Source organism: Amblyraja radiata, chromosome 32 (genome assembly GCF_010909765.2).
Source record: "Amblyraja radiata isolate CabotCenter1 chromosome 32, sAmbRad1.1.pri, whole genome shotgun sequence".
In the NCBI taxonomy this organism is placed as follows: Eukaryota; Metazoa; Chordata; class Chondrichthyes; order Rajiformes; family Rajidae; genus Amblyraja; species Amblyraja radiata.
The window spans coordinates 10023093-10037996 of record NC_045987.1 but is presented as its reverse complement, the minus strand read 5'-3'; the positions used below and the strand labels follow the sequence as shown (position 1 = coordinate 10037996).

At 39.3% G+C, this 14904-nt stretch overlaps 1 protein-coding gene across 2 annotated transcripts in view; it reads left to right on the top strand.

Annotated features, from left to right (window-relative positions):
- col27a1 (collagen type XXVII alpha 1 chain) overlaps positions 1–14904 on the top strand; it is a 323681-nt gene that overhangs the window by 132273 nt on the left and 176504 nt on the right. For both annotated transcript variants that reach the window (XM_033048904.1, XM_033048906.1), the window contains exons 13-15: positions 3181–3234; positions 7144–7188; positions 14577–14630. In XM_033048904.1, the coding sequence (XP_032904795.1) occupies positions 3181–3234; positions 7144–7188; positions 14577–14630 (153 nt within the window). The remainder of the gene's footprint in view (positions 1–3180; positions 3235–7143; positions 7189–14576; positions 14631–14904) is intronic.

Genomic DNA, 14904 nt, shown 5'->3' with positions numbered 1-14904 from the left:
ATTCATTGCTCTACAGTGGAAGTATGAGGTTACCATATTGAGTGATTGTGCAATTTTTCCAACTTACAAAATTGATTTACGAAAGTTTGTAAAAATATAACACATTTGTAACCGGGGATGTTCTATAAAATCAATATCTTCCCAGACAATATCCCCCAAAGACAGAGGGAAGCTGAAATCAAATCAGTAATGCTCAGGAGGTCAGACGTTATCTGTGGAGAGAAACCCCATTATAATTTCTGATTAATAAACTTTCATTACAGCTGGAAATGAAGAGATAAATAGTTTTTAAGATGCATATCTTTTATTAACACGAGAGTGAGTGGTCAGATAAAGGTTTAAAGATTCAAGTGCTATGGAAGATTTAAGGTGGTGGTTGGACTAAGCCAGTGGAGAAGTCAAGGCATTGGTTGAATTGGCTATAATGGTAGTGTATGAGTGACACTAATGCTGAATATCAGTGCAGCAGAGTGATAGTTAGGATCAGGGTCAGCCTGGAAGTCGGTGAGGGAGTTGGTTGAAAATTATTATGCAGTTTGTTGTAAGAGTTGGTCTATATACCAGTTTGGGTAAAAGCCAGGGCAGAGGTCATTGGCAAAGGGAGAGATTGGGATGAAGGTTGATTGATTGGACATCAGATTTGAGGAGTTCAGGCTGAGATCAGTTTAGGACAGTAGTGTTGAAGGCAGTTGTTGGGGGTATGGCCTGGAGATTAGTTGAGATCGGAGAAATAGGGGTTTGCGGTGCGAGTATTAGGTCATAGCATTAGAGGTAAATCAAGCATGAATCTAGTGGTAATCACAGCCAGTAAGTCGAGTAAGTTCAGGATGGCAGACTGTAAAGTATTGAGGTACTGTTGGGATCAGTGCCTAGACCTCAGCTATTCATAATAGGTACCAATGACTTGGATGTCGTACCAAATGCAACATTTTGTCAATGATGCCAGATTGAATGGGATTAGGAATTGTGAAGAGATTGCAAAGAGGTGTTCCGATGACTTTAAATGAGCGAATGTGCAAAAACATGGCAGCCGTAGTATAACATGGACTAAGTGAGAAGTTACCCACTTGGAAAGGTAAAACAGAAAGGCAAAATATTATTAAAGTGATGTAAAATGGAGAAGTGGTGATGTAAAACAGGATTATGGGTACCTTTTTACTCTGAACACTGAAAGCTAACATGCAGTAAAGCACACAGTTAAGCAGGCAAATGAAATGCAGACCTTCATCACAAGAAGATTTGAGTGCAAAAACCATTGTGTTATGCTATATTCATATAGCACATTGGTGAGATCACATTGGGAACATTGGGAGCTGGTTTGATCCCCTCCCTTTAGAAGGGATACACTAGCTATACATGAAGTGTTGTGAAGATACTGCAGATTGAATCCTGGAATGGGGGGCTGCTGTATGAAAACGGATTAAGTCAATCAGCTTTGTATTTACTCAATCGTAGAAGAATGAGAGAGGATCTAATTGAATTTACCCAATTCTGATGGCACTGTATAGTTATGTGGACGCTGTTTACAATGAGTGTGTAGAATGAGAGTCATGATCTAAGGTTACAGGGCAAGAGATTTAGAACTGAGGTGAGAAATGTCTTCATTCGGATGCGGAATTTACTACTACAGCTATTCAAGCCAATTCCCTGAATATATTTCTGAAGACAAAGTTCATCAAAGGCAGGGGAAGATAATTGGAATACAATATTGAGGGAGATGCCCGTTTTAGCCTGTTGTAAATGGCAAAGTAGGCTTGAAGGCCAACTATTTCCTATATTTTTTGTGTTATAAGTGAGCAAGTTTCCACCACCAGACTCTAGCCTGATATTGTCCAGACAATCCTTTCAACAACTGAGGCCTTGCAAGCATTATGAAGAGCAGTTCTTGCATTGCTAGTAGGCGATGCATGCAAGAATGTTAGATGCTGCTGCGTATCTGTTAAAACATAAAATCTGCAGAGGACTGACAAGAAAATCAATAATTTGTGATAATTCTATGATATTTTCTTACAGTTAATGTTTTAAAATTGAAATTGCATTACATGCCAAATGTCATAAGGTCATAAGGGATAGGAGCAGAATTAGCCCATTTGGCCCATCGTGCGCTCCGCCATTCAATCATGGCTGATCTATCTCTCTCTCCTAACCCCATTCTCCTGCCTTCTCCCCATAAGCTCTGACACCTGTGGTGTATGATCCAGTTGATCGACAATGTGCATATGGTGCCTGTATTTTATTAGTTATTGGAGTTTCTCCAGCATTTTGTGTCTACCTTCGATTTAAACCAGCATCTGCATGTATCTGCATGTAAATACCTACACATGTATTCCCTCAGCGCCGTAGGTGGCTGCAATTTGTATACATTGTGTATGCAAGCAAAGAATCTCACTGTGACAATAAAGTATTCCTATTCCTATTCCTCCTTCCTACTTTATTGATTGGAGCTGCTATAGCGCAAAAAAAATGAGCACATGTTGCTTTTCAATCTGACATTAAAATCAATATAACTTTCCAAATTAAGTTTTCAGATACTTCTACGAAGCTTTGCATTTGATCACCACATTAATGGAAGGGTACCGTTGACTTTGATAGCTTGCAAATATTTATTGCTATGGATTGTTTTCATGAGGATGCTGTCAGTGAGAGCATTTACTTTTTGTTCTGCAACCGCTAACCTGATTAGCAGCTAGATTTAACAACACAAGTACTGAGAGGCAATTCTGGAAATTTCCCAAATTAACTCTTGGTTATGAGAAATTAAGTTCTTGGTTATGAGACATTAGTTTATGAATATTTTTTTTTTATGTTTGCTTCCTTTGAGAAAGGAGATTTTGTTGCAACTTAATTTGCAGTTACAAGTACAAAGCAAAAATATATGCTGTTCTGGCACTAGATTACGTGGGTAGCGCGTCATATAATGCTGTTGTAAAATGTAGGTGTGTTAATTGCAGACTTGGCATGAGTCTCATAAAGAGAATACCACCTAAGTGTGTTAGTAGAACAACATTCATGGATTTACTCTTTTTTAAAGCAACAACTTTATTACAATCTAGCTATGTGTATTTATTCCTCACAGAGCAAAACTGAAATATTTGGCAAATTTTGTGTTTCAGTTTAATATGATATTTAGATAGTCTGGGAAATTTCTCGTGCTGATATCATGTTTCTCCTATCTTGCAGGGATTTCCAGGACATTTTGGGGAGAGAGGAACACCAGGCTTAGATGGAAGTCCAGTAAGTTCATATTGTTCTGTCGTTGGTAGAACAGTTACTTTTCTTTTTCCAATGTTTCCATTTTATTATCTGCTAAGTATTGTTTTCAACCATGTGGCCTAGTGTAGATGGGGGGCAATTTGGGTGAAAGGGCCTGTTTCCATGACTTTGTAGAGTTTCCCAAAGTATATTTTCAGTGTGTACTCAGTACATTGAGTACCTGGTGTTAGATTCATTAACAGTGTCTCACTAGTTCATGAATGCAATAAGGAAAGTATTGCCTATTCTTAAATTTAATGACATGGTGCATTTGAGACAGATCTCAGGCATCAAGGTCCTGAGGATTGTAGGCTGGGGCTTGGGAGAATATGTTTAATTGTGGGTCAGGATGATCAGACCTTCAGATATACAAGTGTAGGGAGTTTGTGATTGGGGGCCAAGGGAGGGTTTGTTTGAGAGTCAGGGAAGTTTGAGAGAACTTGTGGTTTGATGGGGGCTGAGGATAGCAGGTATAGGTAGGATGACTCAGCTCATATGAGATTCCTATCGAGCATTAGTTGTTCTCAGGAAAACCAACAACTGGTGATTAATCGTCACTCCTGGTATGGTGCATGTGATTACATCAATAAAAGACCCCCTAAAATGATTCAATAAGTGACAAAGTAACAACCGCAAAAAAAGATGCAAAGTGCTGGAGTAAGTTAACGGGTCAGGCAGCGGCCGTATGTTTGCCATATTTTCATTGGAAACTTGTCTGGGTACCTCCAATCATTTCACTTGTATCAATTATATAATGGGCGTACTTCAATGAGGCTTGAACAAGTTTGCACATTGTCAGGTAGAAGCTAGTGGTGTAGTTATACAGTAACACTGGACCAAAGTTGTGGTTAGTTCAGAAGCACCAAATTGGTATGAGTTAACGTGATGGTGGAAACCACAGTGAGTTAAAATATTGACACGGAACATAGAACATAGAATAGTACAGCACAGGAACCAGCACTTCAGCCCACAATGTCCCGGCCGAACATTATGCCAAGTGAGACTAATCTCCTCTGCCTGCATATGATCCATATCACAATACAATACAATACAATACAATACCTTTTATTATCATTTGAACCTCACATGAGGTTCAAACGAAATTTGGTTTCTGCAGCCATACAAAAAAAAAAGAACCAAGACACACACCAACACAATTCAATTCACATAAAAATCCATCACAGTGAGTCCTCCTCACTGTGATGGAAGGCAAAACTTAAACATATCTCTCCCCTGCACTCCCCTCTCCCCCCCCATGTCAGAGTCAAAGACAGAGTTAAAGCCCCCGGCGGGCGATGTTAAATGTCCCGCAGCCATTAAAGCCACGCCGGGTGATGCAAGGCCGCGCACCGGGTCTTGGTGTTGGAGCCCCGGCGGGCTCTTGGTGTTGGAGCCCCGGCGGGCGCTCACAAAGTCCCACAGCCATTCCAAGCCGCGCGGGGCGGTGATGTAAGGCCCCGCTCCAGGTAATCTTCAACCCCGCAACTCGGGCGGGAGAAGTCGCCGTTGCGGAAGCCCCGAAAAGCGGTCTCCCAGCAGGGACCCGCGGGCTCCCGGTATTACTGTCCACAGACCTGCGGTAGGAGCTTCCGAATCTCCGGGTGTCGGGTCACAGCAGCGTCCACCACAGCTACACCCGCTCCGGACTCGGCCAGCTCCGTGATGGTGAGTAGATCCGCAGCTCCGCGACTGGAGCCCCAGGTCATTCCTGTCGGAGGCCGCTCCGCGTTGCAGCCCCAACGACAACGACATCCCTCCATTCGCTGCATATCCATGTGCCTCATGTGCCTATCCAAAGTTTGCTTATGACCTACGATGTGAGATGGTTTCGAATGTTTCAGCCTTTTCATTTTTTACCACCTAATCACTACTTTAACTCCAGTTGTACAAGCTATAAATTGTACGGTAAAACTTGTATAATTTGCCATATGGACTTTCGGAATTAGGGCTTCAACAACTAACTCACTGGGTACATGTTTCCTCCCCACTCTTCGACTCTTTGCTCCTTCCCATTCGCTGGGATCCTTGGTCCCTTGTCCGCTTCTACTGACCATGGCTTCAGTTCCTGTACTCCCTTCCACTACTGGTTCCTGGACCTCCTTGAAATATGCCTGGTTCTGTTTCCCACTCTCTCCTGAAACTTTAAAAAGTATTACAAGTGCATTGAAACTTGATGGAATGGTATCCAAATATCTGGAAAATCTGCAAGTCTCGCACTTGCAAAATCCCAAACATGTCTGATTAATGGAGTTTTATTGTACTAGAGTGGCAGTCAGCATAATTGCTCAAATGATTTTTTAGGAAATTTTAATATTTAAAATTTTACATTTATTTGACATCAGCTTAATTAATAGGGCCAAGACTCAGTGTAGGAATAACTCAGCGGGTCAGGCAGCATGCCATTAATGCAATGAACAGGTGAAGTTTTGGTTCAAATCCAATCCAAATTGTTGCCTATCATTTCCCTCCACAAATGCTGCCTGATCGCTGATTTACTCCAGCACTTTGTGTTTTGCTCAAGATTCCAGCATCTGTGTCTTTAATAAACATGGCCAATTGTTGCCATGCTGGGAGCAAATAAAGGTGACCAAGCATGGAGATAATGGGTGCACGTGAATTGTTATGATGTGGGCTCCTAGCCAATGCTGGTGAGCCAGTACTGAGCTGAAGGTTAAATGTGTGTTGTTATGATGTAGAAAAAAATAACCCATCTGAAAGCTGGCCAATCTTGCAGCTGAGTCTGAAATGCAATTATTTTTGCACAAAAATAACAAAAATTGATAATATACAAGTGATTACAATTAGGCATAAATGTTGAATTAGAGAACCAAGTTAGGGAGGAGAGTAAAATGAACTGCAATGCCCAGTGGAACATTTTAAGGGGCAAAAACAATTCTGAAGCTCTAGTCTCAGGGATGAGTCTTGTGAAGATAAAATTACTGCAGCAAGCGTAAAGACTTCTGTTACTTTTATTTTCACAAATATGATGTGTTTAATGTTTGACAACTGCTACCCACCACTTGTCTCTTAAAGATAACTTAAGAGCTAACATTTATGAATCAGATATTTTTAACTTGGATGCTGAACTGTTCCTGCATATCTCATGTTTTGAACTCCAAGTACATAATTAGTCACACATATTGAATTCCCTACATCATTAAGTGAGGGTGTTAATAATCTGTGGTGTGGCAGTAATGCATTTTAGTCACTGTGAATATTTGAAGAAAATTACATTGTTATTGGTTATATGGTGAAGCAGTGTGCTCTATTGGAATTATAATTAGTACTGTTATTTTAATTTTTAACATGTAAGAAAGTAATTTAGCGATGGAAACATTATAAATTGTAGCAAGAAAAAAAGATTCTGATTCAGTACAATAAGGAAATATAGAGAGCCTGTAATTCAGTTAAATGCCTGCAGTTTATTTGGATTGAAGTCTGTGTCATTCAGATCTTTATTCACATAATTAAATCTAGCAGTGATTTTGCTAACCGAAACATCCGCTCTACCCACATTCTGTATTTAACTTAGGATTTTACCCTGGTTCTAGTCCAATTTCCCTTCAATTCATCTCCCAAAAATAGTGCTGACTACTGGGTGGTTACAGTTATCTCTTTCACTGAAGTGTTCTTGCAGTCCCAGTGGTGGAGTGGAGGAAATCTGGCTTGCCTCCTGAAACGGGACAACAAGCAAGTCTCTGTTTGAACGCTGAGTGGAAATAGCTGGGGTCCATTTATTTGCATGCCTTCTGTAGATGGGAGTTGCAGATTACACAGGCTAGGGAGGGAACTAGGTCTTTCCCCATGAGTCTCTGCTTTCAGAGCACTAGCCACTATCAAACTCTCATTTGTCTAGAAAAGAACCAATAATCTTCTGAACTTTGCTTACAGGGAGAATTGGGAGCCCCAGGCCCTGCTGGCGTTCGCGGATTGGTTGTAAGTAACAAGTAAAGTCCTTAACTACTTCAATGCTGTTATTTATTTTGTATACAGCTGTTTGCAATTGTTTTATTTTAAGTGACATTAATAACTGCATGGAGTATAACAAGTTGTTCAAGAAAAAGATATAAACATTGCAGCACATTATGCTCTGTTACTCAAGACAGGATGGGGGATGAATATTAAATCTTAACTACTGGTTCATAGGTAAAAGAGTATAACAGAATATTGTTAAAAATAACAACTGCATAAAAAGTCAGATCATTTTATTTGACAAGATCCTTTGATGCTTACCAGTGAAAGGGCTTTCTCTTTTAACTATTAAGTTGTTTGAAGCTCCAAGGAAATTTCTGTTTCCTGTAAAATTATTTCCTTGATCAAAATATTTGCTTGTGGCACATGCTGATTCAATGATATATAACATTATGAGTATATTTCTTGTTGTGATACTACATTAAGATTGTACACTTAAATACTTGAAACTAAAACTAAGTACTTGCACTCACAATTTAAGCAAAAATTTAATACTTCCATTTTGGATAGTTACTTTTCCCTTTTGTAACTGCCTTCCCACTCCAATACATTATTTTTTTCTTATTATCTGCCTTATATAACATTTATTTTCCTCAACTATAATGTTAGACCTTGTTAGACAAAAACAAATATTCATACCTCTCACTATATATTTTGGAAATGGAGCTAATAAAGAAAGCAACCTTGAAGTTAGTTTTTCTTGATTTGGGAGGTTGCGTTTTAGATGCTAGAGGATCAACCTTTAGTGGATGTATACAGGCCAAACAACAACACTAACAACATATATTTATGTAGCATCTTAAAAATAGCCAGTACACTTCACAGGAATGTAAAAAAAAACCATCAAGCCATTAGAATGCGTGACCAAGACCTGCTCAAAGAGGTAATTTTAGGGAAGATAGAGAGATGATTAAGTTAGGAAGGGATTAGTGAGCTAAGACACCTGAAAGCATTGCCATTGATGGTGCATCCAGGAATGACCATGAGGTCAGGATTGTGTAGCCCAGATAATTTGAAAAGATATCAGGCTGAGGAAAATTAATGGAAGATGGGAATGGTGAGGCCATGAAGAAATGTGAAGTTATCTGCTTTGATAAGCAATATAGAAAAGCTGAATGTGCTTTAAATGGAGAGAGACTGCAGAATGCGATTGCATAGCGGGATCTGGGAGTCCTCATAGAACAAACAGAGAAGGTATCCTCCAGATCCAACATTTAATTATGAAATGGTTATGATTGGCTGAACAGAGTTGATATTTTGCCTTTGCACAAAGGAAAATGGTTATGATTGTTGGAAATCTCACCCCAGGGCATCATATAGAAGTCTCTCAGGGCCATGTCCTGGGGTTAACCATGTTTAGCTTCATCATCAAAGGCCTTCCTTGCACATTTATGGTCAGAGATGGAGATTTTCGCTGATAATTGCAGTTCAATTCCATTCACTATTCCTCATCAAATGTAAGATTTCATGCCTGAATTGCAAGACCTACACAACATTTGGCCATGGCTAATTAGTGGCAAATAATATTCATCCAAAAAAGTGTTAACCAATAACCAACTCCAAAAGAGAGTCTCCGACTACCTACCTTTGCTATAGACTGGCATTACCATTGTGTGGACCCAACCAAAATACCATTGCGGCTAGTTTATTAGCTATGACAAACTACCACTTTGACTTAATCCAAATCTAACCGTTAATCCTAGATAAGTGAATAAAAAAGGACAGGTAGCAAAGCTGGGAGCATGAGTTCGCCATCTGTCAAAGCCTTAATCAGCAGTTTCAAGAGTGGGAGTTGTTCTGGCACATCCATATTACAGCACTCATGGCCTTGCCTATTGGACCCAGCAAGTTCTCCATCAGGGATATGCATCAGGTAAGCTTGAGAGAATAGCATATCTCAGGAAATGATTCCCACTCAAAACAACCCTCCTGTCTGTCCAGGTTGCCAAGACGCAGCGTTTGTTCTACAATTAGAATAACACTGAAAAGAATAATCAGTGGACTCTAGAGCCATCCAATTAATTTATTCAAACAGTTATTTTCCAAACGCTCCTGAAAGAATTTTCAGTTAAATACACATGTAGACAGATAAAACCTCCCCATAAATGTTGTTTAAACTCGTCAACATATAATTGTTCATTTTATGCAAGAAATCGAAATTGATGGCATAATTCAGAAAATCTACCATTCCTTCAACAAGCTGCCAAATAAAATCTAACATGCATGAAGCATTCGTGACGAAGAATTTGTTCCCCTAAATTTTCTGATCTATGTATCCCCATGCAATAAACCCCATTTGACAGCTGTCTTTTAGCAGTTTCAATTTACCTTAATTAAAGTCTCTTTCCAGCTTTAAACATAACAGCTCAAAAAATTGATTCTAGACATTTATAATCAGTAAACAGAATCTTTTGGGTGTCAGATATTTGCCAACACTGTTCACTTAAAAGGCATAAATATTTTAAAAGAAACCATAAAACTTTCTTTTAACAATGCATAGTGGTTTTAATCAATTAAAATTGCTAAATATATACAGAGTTTTTAATAACTCATTATCTGTTGCTAAGTTTTGTGTTCTACACTTTTGTCTTGCAAACTACGAGCAGAATTTTTCTTCGTGAGAATTATTAGAGGGAAATGACTATGACTGCAGAAACCACCAAGTGCTGGCAACAGTTTGCTGAATTTAAATTGCCAGATTGCATTTTCTCATAACAAAAAGTGCCAAAGGGTGTTTGGTGGAGATCTTGCAATTCCATGAGTGAGGTAAATTTGTCAATAACCATTCAACATCTGCTTCATGTAATTAGTCACTTCTGCAGATGTTAACCTTAAAGTTCAGGCTAAGGTTGCAATATGAATACAAAACCAAAATCGATTCAGAAAAGCATTTGCACCTGGAAATTGGACCCATTTGGAACCTTTTTTGCACGTGTTTCTAAGTCTACACACACTTACAATTTTGAAATCCGATCCCACTAAAAAATTGAACTAGTTTCTTCCCGTATCAAATCATCTTAGCGCCGGTTGAATTTTCCCATTGCAGTTTGGATATGTGGAGGTGTTTTCCAGTGAATTGTGATGTTTATTTACCTAAAGAAGGATTCAGTCCACATAATGGTTCAAAATAGAATAGTTGAAGCAATATTTTTTTTTCGCAAAAGTTTGTTTAAAAGAAGTCACTATAATTACTTGCTCCCTCAACAATTTGCAATGTTAAATAAATCCACTAATGTTACAATTACTGAATGTTAATTCAGAACATCATGACACAGTTTACATTGCAGAAAATCATTTTTTGTAGTGTAGTATAACTTGGGTATGAGTTTGCTACTTTGAACATCTATTAAGTGATCGGCTCCCCATTTATTGGTTACTTTCACTGTATGTTATCTGAAGAACAGTGTGATTTAAAGGGCCTTATTTAGCCCAACGCAGAATTCTGCAGTCTGCAACAAACCACACTAGAGCTTGCCAGGAGATGTAGAAGCCTGTCCCACCACAGAAACTGTAAGTGAGATCCACTGTCCCTTCAGTGTTTCAGTGGTGATGATGCTGATGTACATGCACAGGCTAATGCTGTCAGATCCCAAGGAAAAAAGCAAAGAAGGATTCATGTCTGCAGAACCCAGCCCCAAAATGTGTTCATGAAACTATGCTCCTATTTTCAGCTCTCACAAGAACAATTTATCCAAAGCTCAAGGTTCTCTGAGGCTGTTATGTCAGAGTCTTGTGATCCATCATCAGTAAACAAGAAATCAAAGGTACACAAAATTGATGGAGAAACTCAGCGGGTGCAGCAGCATCTATGGAGTGAAGGAAATAGGTGACGTTTCGGGCCGAAACCCTTCTTCAGTCTGAAGAAGGGTTTCGGGCCGAAACGTCGCCTATTTCCTTCGCTCCATAGATGCTGCTGCACCCGCTGAGTTTCTCCAGCAATTTTGTGTACCTTCGATCTTCCAGCATCTGCAGTTCCTTCTTGGACAACAAGAAATCAAACGTGTGTCTGTTTCGAAGAAAGTTCAGCAAACAGTGGAAAAATAAAGCTTCTCTCTCATAAGACTCTCCAGTCTCTCTGCCTGCAGTTCTCATGAAATTCCTAATAATTGAATACTCAAAATAAAATATTTTAATTCACCCATCTTGGTAAGCTATAATGCACTTACAAACTTATTCAGTTCATGATAACTAAACACCTTAGCATTATCCCTTTGTAATTACTTTTCTTAAAGGTTTACTAGAACCACCATTATGAAGTTTCTTCACACTCGCGACTGCCACTAAGCTTGGAGAAAGGCAACTATCTCTTATTTGAATGGAATGCGGATATCTGTAATGGATTAGGATGAGCTCCTGCCTTGAAAGTGATGCTTGCTGATTGCAGCATCTCAGAGTGAGGGGCTGTGTACCTGGCATAGGGGCAGGTGAAGGCATTGTCTAGGAATTGGAAGTGGAATGAGAAACAGATCTTGAGGTCCATTGACCCATAAAGGTTTTGGATCGTCTCCTCCCATGCTGCAGTGGAATCAAAAACCTAATCCATTAGCTGCTGCCATGTGGAAATGTTGGCACTGGATGGCTCAGTATACCGTATGCTTCCCTGATGGAAATATGAATCATGGGTCTTTGGAACGGTCATCCTTAAAGAGTGGGGGAAGTAGAGTCTTTCAATCCCAAAGTGAATAGTTTCTCACTAGTCAAGGGGTTGAAAGGTTATCACAGTTAGACAGAGACGTATAATTATATCAGCTATGACCTTGTTAAATGGCAGAGTAAGTTGAAGTGGGTATGGCCTACTCCTGCTCCTGGTTTGTATATTTGTACCGAAGATAGATACAAAATGCTGGAGTAACTCAGCGGGACAGGCAGCATATTTGGAGAGAAGGAATGGGAGACATTTTGGGTCAAGACCCTTCTTCAGAACTAGTCGATAAAACTGCAAGTTGGATCTTTTCGTAGTCACATGAAAAGAAGTGAAGAAGGGTCTCGACCCGAAACTTCACCCATTCCTCTCCAGAGATGCTGCCTGTCCCGCTGAGTTACTCCAGCATTTTGTGTCTATCTTCATTTTAAACCAGCATCTGCAGTTCCTTGCTACACATTGTATATTTGTACGTTGAAGATAGAACTTAACATGAACTTTTTCTATGATATGTAGGAAAGAACTGCAGATGCTGGTTTAAATCGAAAGTAGACACAAAATGCTGGGTCTGAAGAATGGTCTCGACCCGAAACGTCACCCATTCCTTCTCTCCAGAGATGCTGCCTGTCCCGCTGAGTTACTCCAGCATTTTGTGTCTACCTTTTATATAATGCTTTTCTTGCAACCCTATATTGACCTGCATAGTTACAAGGCAAAATCTGGGAAGCCCAAAGGCCGATAACTCACTCCTAATGTTGGTACTGAACATATCTTAGCTCAGATGAGCAAGCCAAGAATCTTTGAATTTTGTTTACTCTGACTAGATGCATCTATACATAGTCATAAAAACATACAGCATGGTAACAGGCCATTCAGCCCAACTTGCCCATGCTAATCAGTAGGCACCCTTCCTTATTACGCCAATTTCCCAGCACTTAGTCCATAGCCTCTATGCCTGAAGGATTTGTGCACATCTAAACACTTCTTAAATGCTGTTAAGCTTCAACTTCAACCACCATCTTAGAAAGAGCGTTCCTTGTACTTTCTTTGGGTGAAAAAGGTCCTTCTCATATCCTCTCTAAATCTCTCCCCCTTCATCCTAAACCAATGTCCTAGAGTTTTTTTGGCCTCTGATATGGGGAAAAGTTTCCTGCAGACTATCCTCTTAATATGCCTCATTACTTTATCATTGCCCCTCGTGACCTGCTCCAATACTGGGAAACAGACCTTGTCTCTCATAACTTAACTGTTCCATCCCAGGCAACATCCCTGGTGAATCTCTCTGCACCTTGTATGCTGTCACATCCTTCCCATGGCATGGTGACCAGAATTACGTGTATAACCTCCCAACTTCTATATTCGGTGTCCTGATTCATGAAGGCCAGTATGACTCTTGGAATATCAATGGAATTTGGATATCAGTGATATTTTATAAATGAATTATTATTATTATACTACTACTGCTACTAGCACTAAAGTTAAACATTGTTCAGAAGTGTGTGTGAGATTAAATCTTAAGCATGCGAAGCTGTGGTTGTGATTATATAACGGCTGGTGTGGAAGAGTTAAAGAGAAGGCTATGTCTTGGAGGTAGTCTCCCGCTGATATGCAAACACATCCTAGATAATCACAGTGGTACTGCCAAGTATTCACTATAAAATCATTATTAAACACACATTTTATTTGTTCTATGTAGGGGAAGGTATGCGGCAGACTGAAGGAGCAGCTAATTTTGGAAGTCTGCTCTTCTAATTTAACCATTCAGGAAACAATTAACATGTTAATCTCACAAAAAAAAGTCTTACAAGCAATTGCAGATGTTGGGAATGTGAAAAACAACAAGAAATGCTCAAAATGCTCAAAATGCTCAACCAGAAATGCTCAAAAGTCAGTCAACATCTGTGGAGGAAGCAATCGAGTTAATGTATCAGATCAATGATCTTGCATGATAATGGTCGACTTGATACAATCTGGAGAAAAACAGTACCCGTGGTAATGAAGGAAATTCTGGTGATATTGCCTGGCTTATTGAGAATTTCCAACATGTGTTTATTTATGGTTTGGATAGGTGGTTTGAATGCAAATAATAAACTTAAGGAATCTATTCCATATCTTCAGTGATGTTGTATAACTGTGAATAGCAGAGGAATATTTTATTGTTTTAATATTTATATACCCTGATGCATTTCTAGGTTAACCACAAAACAAGCACATTTAACGAGGCAATAATTAACAAGCAGAAGAGCCTCAAAGGGAGAGATCGTACTGACCACTTTTTAAATATTTTTAAGTTCTATTTAAATACATGAAATGTAAAGTTGTGATACTACATGTGGTATCAACCTATATCACAGATGAAAAGTTAGTTGTGTAACGTATTATATCTCTGGGTAGTATTAATTCTAACTCTACACGATGGAAATGTTCAGTAATACGTTTTTAAAGCTTGGGCAATAAATAACAATTAGTTGATATTCTAGATAATTGCTCAAAGCTGTCATATGTGAAAAATGGTTTGGAAATGGGAATGTCATGTGTAAGCAAATACTGACAACAAAGATTTTGTCCAATATGTTATCAGACAAAGTTTAAAATCACGTCTGATCTGGAGTTGTCCAATGCGTTCGTGTTCCTTCTGTTCGTTTGTTTTACTTGCTTGTTAATATTGATCTAAGCAATCGACTTTATTTGCCTTTCATGTTTTTGACAGGGTGATGTCGGGACACTTGGGAAGATGGGCAGGCCTGGGCCACACGGACCTAAGGTGAGATGGTTGCACTCACACTTATTTTGTTAATTGATTTTTGGAAGGTTATTGTTGGGACTGATGTCCAGTACAGTGGCTTGAAGCTTGTTTTCATAATGCAAGCCCATTATCAGGGAATATAATATGTTTGTGGGTGCTATTGGGAACATTATATTACTTCTGAATATACTAATATTGCAATTAAGTTAGCCCTTGGGGAGAAGGCAGGAGAAAGGGGTTAGGAGGGAGAGATAGATCAGCCATGACTTGATGGGCCGAATGGCCTAATTCT